The 15,167-nt window shown below is 40.5% G+C and overlaps 1 protein-coding gene across 1 annotated transcript in view; it reads left to right on the top strand.

The window, feature by feature from the left end:
- The window catches only part of DROSHA (drosha ribonuclease III), a 579,282-nt gene extending 565,169 nt beyond the window's left edge, over positions 1-14,113 (top strand). Inside the window, exons 31-33 of the mRNA XM_077492043.1 lie at positions 2,317-2,363; positions 2,739-2,845; positions 13,415-14,113. Of these exons, the coding sequence (XP_077348169.1) occupies positions 2,317-2,363; positions 2,739-2,845; positions 13,415-13,465 (205 nt within the window). The 3' untranslated portion in view covers positions 13,466-14,113. The remainder of the gene's footprint in view (positions 1-2,316; positions 2,364-2,738; positions 2,846-13,414) is intronic.
- The last annotated feature ends 1,054 nt before the right edge of the window (positions 14,114-15,167 follow it).

Genomic DNA, 15,167 nt, shown 5'->3' with positions numbered 1-15,167 from the left:
TTATTTTCATTATTGCTTTTTTTATAGCTCAGATTAAAGTGTTCCTATCATGCAGATACTGAAAAAAAAAATCACTTTTCTACAACATGAGTAAGGTTGACCATAAACTAGGGAATTTAAGCCTTTGATAAAGAACAGTTAGATTCTTGAACAAACTCAACACACACACATCCACTGTTCAGTGCATGTCAGGACATCTTCCATTACACCCTGTGTGGCAGTAACTGTAAATGCTGGGATATTTCTATTCTTTTTTGCCTTATTAGAAGAGATGGAAGATTTATTGTAGAACTCTTTCCAACCCACCAACTCCAGTTTCTTGCCTTTGCCCATTTTCACTTAGTTTGCGTAATAGCATTAACCACATTTCTCTTGTCATTACCTCTACCATTGCAACAACTTTAACAGGCAGTGTGTATAGGTTTTTTTTCTATATATTCAGTCCATTAAAACATGGCCATAATATGCTGTTTTGTTTAAGTGAGGAGTACTACAGTTTTTTTAACCTAGAAAGTTAAATGTTAAATGTGCTGCAGTCTGTACAGCTTTAACATATATTTTTATTATGCTACTTTTTCCATTTTTATTTTTTCTTATTCTGATGTTATATGGCCTTTGCAAGGAAAAAAAAAGTTTAATCTGTTAATCAGGTAAATTGTTAATTGCTCTTATCCAGAAAACATGGCAACTGTGCTATCTAAAGAAAGTTTCTTGTCACTATGACAGTAAGTGAGGAAAAATCCACCCATAATAGAAGCAAATAGTGGTAAAAGCCATACAAAGGTTCTCAACATAAATCTGCAGTCTGTTTCTAGAGAATTCCCCAAATAGAATGGATGTGTTCTTGAACATCCTTCCTTTGCCTACTGTGAAAACGGTTTTAATATTTACATGTTGATACTCCAGGCTTTCTGTATATGAAAGACAGCAAGGAACCTGTGGGGGGTATGTTAGGATACCTTCCCTGTTTTGAAGACAAAAAAGCAAAAGGAGGTCCCAGATTACTGTAAAAAAAAAATAGCGTGTAGAGTCTGATACACTACAGCAATGCTGGATGAATGTAGGCTGGGTGCCATGCATCATTTCACAGCTCAGTTTTTCAGCTCTATTGGAATATACCTTTCATATAAAAAAAAAAACTTTTTAGATTTCCAACACCCAACAAAAAATCTAAAATATAAATGCTCATAAAGATGGAGGGAGTTGAAGAGGCTGCTTTACTTACCTTAAATTCTGTTCTGGCACTTCAGGTGAAAACTGATGTAAACTTCTTCTGTTTTTTCTTTGAAAAACGTGACTGAACTAATGAACCAAACAGTCCGCATGTGTGAAAGGGGTCTTAGATACTTGTCACCAGAAGAATTGTTTGCATTATAAGATATCGCCTGTTCCTGTTTCAACGACAACTCAAAATGTTAATGAGGAACGAAAAGGAGTCCCAGGACACATCACACAAAACCCTCATGTAAAGAGTGGAAGCAGCCTCAGCCTAGACTCCATCCAGGCCACACCCCAGACATGTCATTTCAAAATGTTGAATTTTCCTTGTCAGTATATGCAAATTTTAGCACAATTGTATAATGTAAAGCCTATATTCTTTAAAGTCTTTACCCCATTTTGCATAACAAGCAACAAAATTATACATCAACTTGTTAAATACACAGAGACTTGCACTTGTGTTAAAGGTGTATATAAACACGTATAGTGGCATATTAACACTTTACTGCATGCACATTGCTGCAAAAGGGCCTTTGATGTCGGATTAGAGTAATTCAGGCATTCAATTTTTGCATTTTATATTAGAGAAATCATAAAATCGGTATAAAAGAAGTTTAGTAGCATGTAAAGGGGGAAAATGGAGAGAATAAAGAAGACACAACAAAGGTGCGACAGGTGGAAAACATGAAAAAGGTGAACTGCAGTATTAATCAAATTTTGAACAGTAAAGGAAACAATTACTTAGTACAGGTGTGCTGTTAACGAAGATGTTTCATTAGGATACCCCATCTTGTTGCTGTACTGGGACCACTAATGCTATTCATACAACAAAACGTCGTCTTAGATTGTTGGGTATATCTGAGAAAAGCAAAAAATAGTTAACTGGGAAAGAACTTTTAGGATTGCCAATAAGTTTGAAACATAGCTATCTTTTTAATGTCGGAAGGTTTTCCATTGTATCTTTGAAAGACCCTCAAGGAGTAATGCGTATCCTTTTCCCATTTTCTCTTCTTATTGCAGCTTAAAAGGATTTAAGAGCTCACTTAAAACTGATGGAGGTAATTAGGTTAATTGGAGTTTTTTTTTTTTTTCTTTCAGCATTCAGCAGGCTGAGATGCAAGCTGCTATGGACGCCTTGGAGAAATGTAAGATTATTTTTGTCTTTTGTGTGTTTCCTTTACTGCAGTTAAAGCCTTGCAGTGCTCATTTGTAACGTGCTTGAAGCAGTTTCATCTCCAACAATATATTGACTTTGGCAGGATCTTTGTTTAGCATGACAAAATAAGAAGTGCTTCTACAAGTATGCTTTTAAAATCTTCATCACTGATAGCCACACAGTGCAGTCAAATTAGATTTTCTATAACAATTCCTATTATATATTTAAAGGCACATCTGTTTTCAAAGGGTCTGTCTGAATAACAGTTTGGGCTCTGGTATAGCTGTTGTTTGGCATGTCAGATAAACCACACTGACTTACAGCAGTCACAATGTAGGTGATGTCATTGTTTTTCTTTCCCCAGATAACTTCCCCCAGATGGCTCATCAGAAACGTTTTATCGAACGGAAGTACAGGCAGGAATTGAAAGAAATGAGGTTGGAGAAGGAGCAACAAGAGAACGCGGAAGACGTGAGAAAATAAAGCCTGCCATTCTTACAGGGTCCATTCAAACTCACTGGGGGCAGCTACCATACAACATCATTCTGTCTGTAAATGTTTACAGATAACTCATGCTGTGTCCAGTTACACAAGAGAGATTTATGAGATTTTTCTAGTTTTGCTCTTCATTTAGCATTTTTTTAAGTGTCAATATTTTAGTATTTAATGTTTTATTTACTTTTTTATTTAGTGTATCTTAATTTTGCAAATTTTAATAAAAAAAATCAAGAATAAAGTGAAATTTTTTCATGTCTTTCAAACATAAAAGGGATGATCCATGTAGTTGTCTTGTTACCATATTTAATTAGCAATTCCAGGCAATAAGGCAAATCAGAAAATACCATCTAGGAAACACTGCAACTGTGCTAATGTCAGACTATGTGAAAAAAAAACAGACGCGTCTATCAAGCTCTGAAAAAAGTATAAAGGAAAGAGAAAAAAAAGCCCTTCATTATATCCAGATAAGCATGCCATAGAGTAAAACTGGATACAATTATCTAAGGGAAAAAATCTTTCTGTTCCCCAAAGATCACTCCCTTGAGTAACATTCTACTATATTATTTCTGAGCGTAACATGTTGTGCTTTTAAAAACACATTTAACAGTTTTTGAAATATACAACAAACAAGTTTTCTAGTGCCAGTTTCTGTCAAAAACGATATCACATTTTCACAGCCCTTTTTGTAAGGTGCCCTATGTGTTTGATGAGATTAGACCTCTATTCCTTCAGTGGCAGAGCGTGCTCTTGCATCTCTGGTGGTAAACCACTCGATTTTCCATATCATTTATGCACTTATATATAAGTGATCATATTTTCCCATTATTGTCTCAAGCTGCTGTCTTGAATTTATTTGCATATTGAGGATGACCCTGCAAACAAACCACTGTGCCTCAGTTTATTGCTAGTGTCCTCTGGATAGTTTTCTTTACCTCTGCTGTTCTCTGTTTGGAAGATTGTTCTACTATAAACGACTGCTGATATATTCATACCTAACATAGTTAGTTTATAGTGGTGTTCTCTCTGCAAATTCTGCAAGTGATTTCAATCATCTACAGCTACTGGTTGATTCAGGGCACATATGGAAATATTTGCCAAGCAGTGCAGATTCCGAAGTTAATTGTCGTTGCTTGTTTTCTCTGTTGCAACAGTCCTGCAATTGGCAGTGGCTATAGTATATGTTCCAGTTCACACAAGACTCTGCTAATCAAGTCAGGTCAGCATGTGTGGGGATTCCTGGAGCTCTCAGTCCGGAGCTGAGGCATATTTCCTCTAACCACAACTCACTGTTGTACAACAGCAGCCTTGTGCTGGGTTAAGGTTCCTCTGTTGAAGTACTGAGAATACATTTGTGGCATGTGTTACAGTGTTACCAACTGCCCACTTTGTGTGTGGAAATGAAATTATCCTTTTATTCTGGCTTGCTTTTACGTTATGTACTTTGCAAGATTTTTTGTTATTGGGCTTAGCACACAAATATTGCCATTTAATTTTTTCCCACCCTCTCCCTTTTTCCTAGCTGCACTTGAGGACCAACTCAAAAATTCTAAGAAGCATGCAGGGATGGATGCACACACATACATATTGTAGCATTGCCTTTAAGTACAACTGAAGTGAAATGGAGAAAGTGTAAAGCCTGGGACAGGGAAAATTACAGAATTCAGTTCCCTATGGGACAAAGTAAAGTTAGAGATTTGTCCCTTTAAATGAATACTATGAAAAAATGGTCTGTCCATGCATCTCATGTTAGTATACATGTATAGACATCCTAGTTAAGGTGCTGGGCCTCAGAATTCTTGTATAAGAAGAGTTTCTTCCACATCTATTTGAACAGATTATAGATGCTATTTATGTAGTATGCTGCTAACAGCAAGGGATTCTTCTAGTTTGTTCCTCTGTGTACCTGCAAGGATAGAAATCATGGTTTCTATTCCTGTTCACAATGTTCATACCCAAAGGGGAAATACACCCATCTTGGATTTCCCAACTCTGACTGTTCTCATTTTACTGAAGAAATTAGAGGGAATCCACCAGGTCTGTCTTTGCCTCCATTACACAAGGGAGCCTTTTTGGCTTCCTGTGCACATTAAAACTCATACCTACTTGGCCCAATTTTTCCAGGCCATGAGTGTTTTTTCACTTTGTTGTGATGTACCTACATTACCAGTTGTGGCCCTGTCCTTCAGCCTCTCATTGGCACTTTGGTTATCCACCAAAGTGCTGGCCCCAGTGTTATCCCTACTGAGCTCTTTTGACAATTCAGCGATAAAACTTAATCGATCATTGCTGGAATCAACTCATTATTTGAAGTACCTGAGTTTAGCCGTGGACAATGGCTCAAGCCATATTGCTTCTCCCACACATACTTGGTGCACATCCAGTGCATACTTTCCAGTCACTTAGCGATGCTGGGAAAGGGAGCATGCATTACGCATGTGCCACTTTTGTAAAAGATAAGCATGTTTTGATGAGGCTGAGAACAAGCATCCAAGCTATGCTGTTTCCCAGATATGATTAGGGACAGTTGAAGATAAGAAATATGGGAGTATATCAGGCAGTCTTCAGGGGTGCCAACAGAGGGTTACAGGTGTGCCAATCTCATTATAATGAATTTTGAAAAAAGGCACAGGGCTTTATAATATGCAGTACTGCCCCCTTGTCTGCATTAGCTGTTTTAAACCAACATAATGTGAATTTAGCCTTAAGTAAACCAGATTGCCCACATTAATAAAATAATTTTGAATTATTAAAATCCTCACATTTATGTTCTCTGACCTTTGCTGCCTACATTTTTTCTGTAAGCACACCAAATCATTAGGCCTTTGCAGTATGAAAGTTAAGAGTGTCATGTTGACAGGTTTTTTGGTATAACATCTCTCAAGTTTTGTATAAGCCATTGCAGTCAGAATCCATTTAGTCCATCATACTGTATGTTTAACGGGATGGTCTACTTCTTTGCAGACACCACCCTGTCTGTGTTTGAGAATAATTGTCCTAAATTACACACAAGTAGAGAAATGGCCGCCAGATTACTGACAAAAGGCAGTGGGGTGGATTAATGACCTGATATCTTAATATGCATACATGTCCCCATGAGTTACTCAGAAGATCAACAATCATTGTGATGGCCTTCTATAGAGCCATATATAATTCAATATTTGTTTTTCATACATCAAGGGACACAGAATTAGGCTATTCATTACTTACTGGGTTATGCACCATCTCTAGGTGAATGGACACTGGTAGACCAAATGTCTTAGACAGGAAGTATACAGGGCACAGTAGCACCTGAGGAGCATAGTCTAAACTATAGTGTTGTATCCCCTAAAAGACCAGAGACTTCTGGGCCATCTGAGCGGCTGCACCTATCTGGCATCTTCTAGATTGTAAGCTCTAACGAGCAGGGCCCTCTGATCCCTCCTGTATTGATTTGTATTGTAAGTGTACTGTCTGCCCTCATATTGTAAAGCGCTGCGCAAACTGTTGGCGCTATATAAATCCTGAATAAAAATAATAATAATGGTGGCTACTGTCAAGGCTGCTGCTTCAGCCTTTATCACCAGGGATGATTTATCCTCAGCTCTAGCTGGGTTAGAGGACAGGATTGCTGGCATAATTGCCTCCATAATGCAGGGTGGCAAGGATCATGACAGATCCCCCTCCCCTGATCCTCCTAACCTGGAGCAGGAATGAGCTGATGAAGGGGAAGAGCTAAATGTTAAGGATATTGTGGAAGGCCAGGCAGATGAGTCTGCTTCTGAGGTATCTGGGCCAGAAGATGTCCAATTGGTATCAGCCTCTCAGTAGCAGAGGATTTTGATCCAGACTCTTACTGTGATCATTTGTTCTGCCTTTAAGTTACCTTCTGCTGAGGTTTCTGAGCCTCCATGGTCCTCCTTGGGGTCCCTGTTGGAACAGGTGGTGTATGCTGATTGAGAACAGGATTTTTGTTCCTCCAAGAGGAAAAGTTTGTTAAGAAGTGAAGCATGCCAGCCGTAGATGCAGAAGTCTTTTACTTAAACAAGAACTTAACTTGTCCTGTGGATAACGCACAGGGCTTGAAAGACCCTGTTGACAAGAAACTGGAATTACTATTAAGGGCTTCCTTTTCTTTGGCCAGTTCAGCTATTCAGCCAGCTGACGCAGCAATTGGAGTCTGCCAGTACTTAAAGGATCAGGTCAGATGGCCTGACAGGCCTAACCAGGAGGAAGATTATGCTGAAAGCGGGGCAGATATACCTTGAGTAGTGTTTTGCTGTAGATGTCTTGAAGGATTCTATGCAGCAAGTCTCTCGTATGGTTTTGTACACATGCGCAGACTTCGGTGCCTTAAGAGCTGGCCAGCTGGACTTCCTTGTAAGAAGTTATTGGCATAGTTCTCCTTCCATGGGGAATGTTTGGTGATGACTTGGACGAATATATCCAAAAGAATTCCAGAGAGAAGAGCTCTCTACTTCCTGTGAAGAGATGGACCAGGCGTCCCTCGTTTAAAACCTCAGGGACCGCTTCCTCAGGTGTCTCAGTGCCGTTCTGTCACCAACAGGGCGCAAGGGCCAAGGACAAGCCACAGGGCCAGAAGAAACCCTGGGTCCAGAGCTCTTCCAAACCCGACACCAAGCCCTCCTTTTGAGGGGACACCTCCACTCTATTGGGTGGGGGAAGGCTTCTGCACTTTGCAGACATTTGGAGAACAGTGTGATTCAGGACGTGGTCACTTCGACAGTATCCCGCGGTTACAAGCTGGAATTACTGTGGGTTCCCCCTCAGAGGTTTCTAGGGTCCAGTGTTCCTTCTGATCCTCCAAAAATAAACTTTTTGTCTCAGGGACTAGATCATTTAGTGCATCAGGGAGTGATTATACAGGCTCCTGTATCTGAAAGGGGCGCGGGGTTTTATTTGAAACTATTCATGGTTCAGATCCCTGAACCAGTAACAATAAATCCAGTCCTTTCGGATGGAGTCAGTCCGCTCGGTAGCAGCCTCGATTCAAATGGGACACTTGCTAGCCTCCACCGATATCAGGGACGCGTATTTACACGTACCTATCTTTCACACTCATCAGAGCTTACTGCAATTTGCAGTAGAGGAACATCATTTCCAGTTTGGGGCTCTGCCCTTTGGGCTTGCCACAGCACCCCAGGTGTTTACAAAGGTCCTAGCACCAATGCTGGGTCTTATAAGGGCCCAGGGAATGGTTCTTTGGATACTTGGACAACCTCCTGCTCAGAGATCACTCACTACAGGCCCTAGAACAGAGAGTAGCCTGTGTAGTGCTGTATTTAGAAAACCTAGGCTGGGTCATAAATGTCCAAAAGTCAGCCTTGAGACCAGCTAAGAATCTGAAGTATGTAGGTGTGATCCTAGATACGGTCCAGGCAAGGGTATTTTTGCCATCATGTGCGTCAGGTAAGGGGCACCAGACAACCCTCCATTCGACTCTGCATGAGTCTTCTGGGAAGGATGGTGTCCTCCTTCAAGGAAGTTCCCTACACCCAGTTACATTCCAGGCCTATACAACAAGACATCTTGTTGACTTGGAACAGGAGAGGGCAAGCCCTAGATTTCTCCATGTCCTTATCTCCTTGGGCACGCTTAAGCCTAAGCTGGTGGTTGCAGGATCCTTTCTTCCGGTGTCTTGAACTGGCCCTAGAGGAGCTCACAGCTCAGGAGAGATGGTCAAAGGTGGAGCTGAGCCTGCCCATCAACATCCTAGAGTTGCGGGCAGTACGTCTGGCCCTACAGTCCTGGATGGTGTAGCTTCAGGTACCAGGAATGGTTCAGCTCAGGAAGAGGTGAACCACATATTAGCCTGGGCAGAGGGACACTTGCCGGTTCTATTAGGCAGATTATCTCAGCTGCCAGCAGATCTGCCTGGGGGAATGGTCCCTACACCCGAAGCTGTTCTGGGAAATTTGCCAGCGTTGGGCATGGCCAGATGTCGATCTATTGACATCCAGGTTAAATAACAAGCTACATCAGTTTGTGTCCCGAACAAGGGACCCACTGGCAATCGGAGTAGATTCTCTGGTAGTTCCATTGAACCAGTACTCCTTGGTTTAAGCTTTCCCCCTGATCCTTCTCCTTCCACATTTTTTGCACAGGATTTGGAGCAAGGAGGTTCCAGTCATTCTGATGGCACCAGCCTTGCCCAGAAGGCCCTGGTACCTGGAGATTGTGGGATTGGCAATAGACGGGCCGCGGGCGCTTCCGTGCCGCCCCAATCTACTGTCGCAAAGGTCCTATATTCCACCCCAATTTACAGTCTCTAAATTTGACGACATGGCTATTACAGCCAGGGTGCTGAAGGATCATGACATCTCGGGACCAATGGTGTCTACCTTAGTAAATGCTGGGAAAACAGTCACTAAGAATATATATCATAAGGTCTGAAAGACTTATATTGCTTGGTGTGAAGTCTCTCTTTTCTACAGTAAGATTGGGTTTAAGTACAATCATAGGTCAGATTTAGGCCCAGTTGGTATTCTTCCAAAGGCCTTTAGCCTTCCATTCACTGGTTCGAACCTTCATGCAGGGGGTGACTCCTTTGCGTCCCCAATTATGTTACCTATGTGTCCTTGGGAGATACATTTGGAGCTGTCGATGTTACAGAAACAACAATTTGAGCCTATCAAGGAAATTCTGTTAGTCTTGCTGTCACGCAAGCTAGCCTTCCTGATGGCCCTCACCTTGGCTAGAAGGGTGTCTGAATTGGCGGCCCTTTCATGTAGGGAACCATACCTAATCCTTCACCACGACAAGGTGGTGTTGAGTCCTATTCTATCTTTCTTGCTAAAAGTGGTGTCGGCCTTTCATTTAAATCAGTAAATTGTTTTGCCTTCTTTTTTCTCTCAGCCTTGTTCTGCGGAAGAGGGACGTAGTATGGGCAGTCACAGTTTGTCTAGATCTGCGGAGATCCGAGGATCAGACTTTTTTTGTTTTACCAGAAGGACCCAAGAAGGGGCAGGCAGCTTCCATTGCCAACTTGGTCCGCTAATTGGTCATTCAGGCCTATGGTCTGAAATGTAAGGCTCCTCCCTTCAGGGTGAGAACTCATTCTACCAGGGGTGTAGCAACCTTCTGGGCTTTTCGCCATCAGGTATCTGTGGCTCAGATTTGTATGGCTGCTACCTGGTCTTCAGTGTATACGTTCACAAGATTTTACCAGGTAGTTGTTAGAGCTGCTGAGGATTTGGCTTTTGGCCTTGGTGTACTACAGGCTGCTGTATAAAGTCTGGTGGCTATTTTTGATTAGATTTTTGGCAGGGTGTCTCCCTCCCCTCAAGGTTTTCTCTCTGTAATGTCCCAGTAAATGAATAATAGCGCCTAACTTTGTGTCCCGTGATGTGTGATAAAGAAAATATAATTTTTTCATCACACCTGTAAAATCCTTTTCTTTGAATACATCATGGGACACAGAAGTCCCTCCCCTCTTTTGGGAATTCAGTGCTTGCTATAAAACTGAAGTACTTCCTGTATGGGAGGGGTTATATAGGGGCGGACTTCCTGTCTAAGATCTTTGGTCTACCAGTGTCCAGCTAGAGATGGCACATGACCCAGTCAGTAATGAACAATAGCCTAACTCTGTGTCCCATGATGTATTCAAAGAAAAGGATTTTACATATAAGTATGATGAAAAAAATCCTATTTTTCATCTACCCCTAAACCTTTAAGTCCCTTGAAACGTAACTCAGACTTCCCTCTGGGTAATTCAGAGACCTTCCATTAACAATATTAAACATTTGCTGACACACAAGACCACATTTGTGTCTGCTAATGGGATTCAGTTCTAGAAAACACTTTCTGAACTTTTATGAAAACCCGTGGATGGTGAAGAAACTAACTTGTATACCAGTAGCATAAAATAATCAAGGTAAACAGAGAAAACAAATCCTAACTACAAGTAAACTAAAAGTTGGTTAACGTTGGATCTGAAGACAAAATGGAAGAACCAAATATCAAGGATTATTGTTTAACTGGTGCTCTGCAGTGTAAGGCAATCAAATCTAAATCTTAGATCTAAATGTTAAGATCTATGGAAGAAGACCGAAAAACAGGGAAACTGTCAAGGCAAGTGGACAGCTAGTAATACCACAAAGGAGCAAATGGGCATTTAGGAACCTGGCAACCAAATAACAAGAACAAAGTCAGTTGGCTGCTCAGGGTGGCCAGTTAGAGACAAATGTCCTGAGACTGAAGGTTGTCAGGATCAGAGTATTTGCAAGCATGGGCTAGAGGCCATGCAAAGCAATTCAAACAGCTACTCATTCACACCAATCCAAGCTACTATGAACTAACCACATTCGCCTCAGACACTCGAATGAGAGGTAGGTGAACAGGGAAGGTCTATTGGAATGCATTTCCCCTTTGGGCTAGTTTAAATATTCTATTTTGCGATGAGGATCCTAAATTGAGATAATTCATTCAGACCTCAATCAGAGCAAGACCTGCAAATGGTAGCTATCTGCTCCCTGGTAAAATCTGTATTCACAGATTATCTTCCAGTACTGACTTACTTTGCGGCTATGACATGTTATGTGGAGAACAGCAAAGGAAATTAGTGTGGAAAGAATGCATAACTGAAATGTTTTGTGCTCATATGTTAGAGGCAGCTCAGTTGTAAGAATTATTTTACGACAATGTCAGTATTTGTTTTTGATTTATTTATATTTAGGTGATCTCATTTTTTTTTGTACAGAGTGCAGTTATCCTTTTTAGCTCATAAATGAGTTCTTCATTTACAACTCGCCCCTTACAGGCCCACTTTATAGGAGATGTGTTAAAGAATAAGTTCACCTTTTATAACATGTTACATGCTATACCAGTATTCAGGGTGTACCATGTAACATATTACTGCTGCAGCTGCCCCCCGTTACCCGCGCCCCCCCTCCAAGTCCCCGCCATGGCAGCAGGCTGGGGATCTTCTCCCCGTGCCTGCTGTTACAATTTTCAAAAAGGCATCTTTCACTCACAGAGTTCTGTGAATAGGAGAACTACAAATACAGACAGCCTCAAAGGCTGTCAGCTTGTAGTTCTCAATGAACTACCAGAGTGCTGTTGAGTGCTCTAGGTAATTCATTGATGCTTCCTGTCAATGTGTAACTGCCTGCTCGTACAAGGCATGAGCAGATGGCTTTCACTAACAGTCTGCAAAAAAATTCACATTATTTTTACCTGCAAAATGATGTGCATTTTTTTTTTTTTAGAAAAGGCGAACTTATATTTTAAATAAACCAGAATAATACTCACCTTTCCCCATGGCCCGTCACTCAGTGAAATACCACAGTATTCTTTGTTCTATGCACTTTCTTGAGTCCATGGGAAACTGTCCCTACCATAAAAAAATCCAGGTGGTTGTATTTGCTTCCCAGGTCCAAGATCCCCACTCCTGCCCAGTGTAGCAACTGTATATAGTATATACATGTTTTATTTAAAATAGGGATGAATTAATGCCTTCTTCTCTGGATAACCTATAAACCTATGCCTATTTGGTATCTCTTATTTCTTAGCCACCTTTTAGAGTGTTCATCAATAAGCGGGGATGACTAGGGGAATGCTAAAACTCAAACTAGTCTTTCTGTGACATATTTATTATGGGTATTCATATGGCGCTATTAATTTACTCTGCACTTTACATACGGTATATATTGTATATTCACAGCAGCCCTTGCCCTCAAGGAGCTTATAATCTAAGGTCCTTAACTCACATTCATACAGGCCAATTTAGACAGGGGCCAATTAAACTACCAGCATGTTTTTGCAGTGTTTGAGGAAACCCACACAGTCACAGAGAGAACATACATAAAAACTCAAGGCAGGTAGTGTCAAGGTTGGAATTGGAACCGATGATCTTAGTGCTGCTAGGCAGATGTGCTAACCACTTAGCCACTATGCTGCCCATATATACAGTGATTGCTTTGATACAAACATGTAAGTTGTGACAAGGTATTTTATTGATGAATGATAAAAATTATTTGGAAGGTAAAGTTTTCAAATGTTTAAGAAAATTAAAGTTTTAGTTTGAGCATGTTTTGAGGTTCATCTTGTCAAAGATGAGAAACACATCTAAACAAGAGACTTTCTTGCTTTAGCAACACTTTACTGAGAGGCACTATGCAAGAAGGATGCAAGATAGCACTTATAACATTGCCAAAACTAGGAGTAGAACCGAGTTACTGTGTGACAAGCATAATAAGAAAAAAATGAAATATAAACCAACCTTTTTTTCAGCATTCAGTCAGATTAGGAAAATTCTTAATCAGTACTTACCCATCCAGTTTAATTATCAGACTTGTGCCGATATACTTAAGGATGATGTTACTGTATCTAGGAGGGTACATCCACTAGGTATATTTTGTCTCCTAGTTTTTTTTGTTTTTTTTTAAATCCAGCTGGTCCATCAATGTGGCTCTGCTGGCTAACCATGTTGTTCCCATATCTTGAGTGGCAATCATGTACATTTCACCATTAATGGTATAACATTTAAGATCAATGCATTTTTTTAAATTGTAATGCTCAGTATGTTATTTATGTTGTTTCTTATAGGCTTCGCTGGATCCAATATGTGGGAAGACGCCTCAGAGACCATCTCCATGACCATCTTTGCAACACTGAAAAACGACATGCTATTAATGTCGCCCAGAATTTCAATGAATGCCATGCGGGCAATGTTTCTGCTTTGTTTGTTCTGATTATTGAGAGTTCTGGAGAGAGGTGGGGATGTGTTTTGGCTCCTGTGCAGGAGAGAGGTCTACTAGATTTTTCATCTCTGGACCCTTATACCCAATGGACTCATTTTTGAGTGGGATGTCACTCATTTTTATGAGCAACACAGGAGACTGCACCCCTCTCCTGCATGGGTTGTGTCTTTCCTCTCCCCTCCCCCTTTTTTTTCCCCCTTTACCTCTCTCTTGTAGGTGTTTCATGGGGATTTTATGCAGCTTAAATGGATCTACGATTGGATTTCCTTTATTTTTGTATGGATTTTTCCTTCTTGACCTTCTGTTGTTTGTTTATTTGTTCTTCTTTCTTTATATTTTTTGGCCTGCATTTTTTATAAATTGTTGGTCTGTTTTTATAAGGTTTTAACATTATGTCCAGCTGTGGGAGATACTAATTGCTGTATGCCCTGCTGTATGATCTTTGAGTGTGTGATGGTATTTAACTGATAGCTTAGCATGAAAGATTTGGTGCTGTGATGTTTTATTTGTGGATAGTGTTTTAATAAAGATGTTCAGAGTACAACAGTGTGCAGACATCCACCTGCTTTGTTGAAATAAAAGACAATAGCTTAAATGTGAAAATGGCTTGGGAGCTTAACTAGATAAAGTGCTCACAAATAGTGATACAATTGTTACATCCAACTACATACAGTAAATTAAAAAAAAATCCTCTACATTACTTAAAGGGCTTATGCTACATACTCTAGCTAGCCACTATACATGTAATCTGAGCTGGTAGTTTTCATTCTTAAGTGCTTCAGCCCCTGAACATTTTACCCCCTTCCTGACAAAGGCACTTTTTGTGATTCGACACTGTGTCGCTTTAACTGACAATTGCGTGGCCGTTTGACGTGGCTCCCAAACAAAATTGACGTCCTTTTTTTCCACAAATAGAGCTTTCTTTTGGTGGTATTTGATCACCTCTGTGGTTTTTATTTTTTGCGCTATAAACAAAAAAAGAGCGACAATTTTGCTATAATAAATATCCCCCAAAAATATATAAAAAAACATTATTTTTCCTCAGTTTAGGGCGACACGTATTCTGCTACATATTTTTGGTAAAAAAAATCGCAATAAGCGTTTATTGATTGGTTTGCACAAAAGTTATAGCGTTTACAAAATAGGGGATAGCTTTATAGCATTTTTATTAATATTTTTTATTTTTTTACTAATAATGGCGGAGATCTGTGATTTTTATTGTGACTGCGACATTATGGAGGACGCATCGGCCATTTTTGACCAATTTTTGGGACCATTTAATTTATACAGAAATCAGTGCTATACAAATGCACTGATTCCTGTGTAAATGACACTGACAGTGAAGGGGTTAACCATTAGTGGGCGGGATAAGTGTGTCCTGGAGGCATGTTTCTAACTGTGGGGGGGCCGTGGCTACATGTGACACGTCACTGATTACTGACACTGTCATTAGGCAGAACGAGGAGATGCTTGTTTACATTAGCATTTTCCCATTCTTCCTCCCTGTGAGACAATCGTGGATATGCCCGCAGCGATCGAGTCCGCGAGACCCGCGACCCATCTCACAGAGGTCTCAGCCGGTGTGCACAGGATGGAGC

The sequence above is a fragment of the Lithobates pipiens genome, unplaced genomic scaffold (assembly GCF_037356315.1).
Source record: "Lithobates pipiens isolate NorthernLeopardFrog02 unplaced genomic scaffold, aLitPip1_a1.2 Scaffold_19, whole genome shotgun sequence".
NCBI classification, from domain to species: domain Eukaryota; kingdom Metazoa; phylum Chordata; class Amphibia; order Anura; family Ranidae; genus Lithobates; species Lithobates pipiens.
Note: the sequence above shows the minus strand (reverse complement) of the source record. Positions and strands in the feature narration are given on the sequence as shown.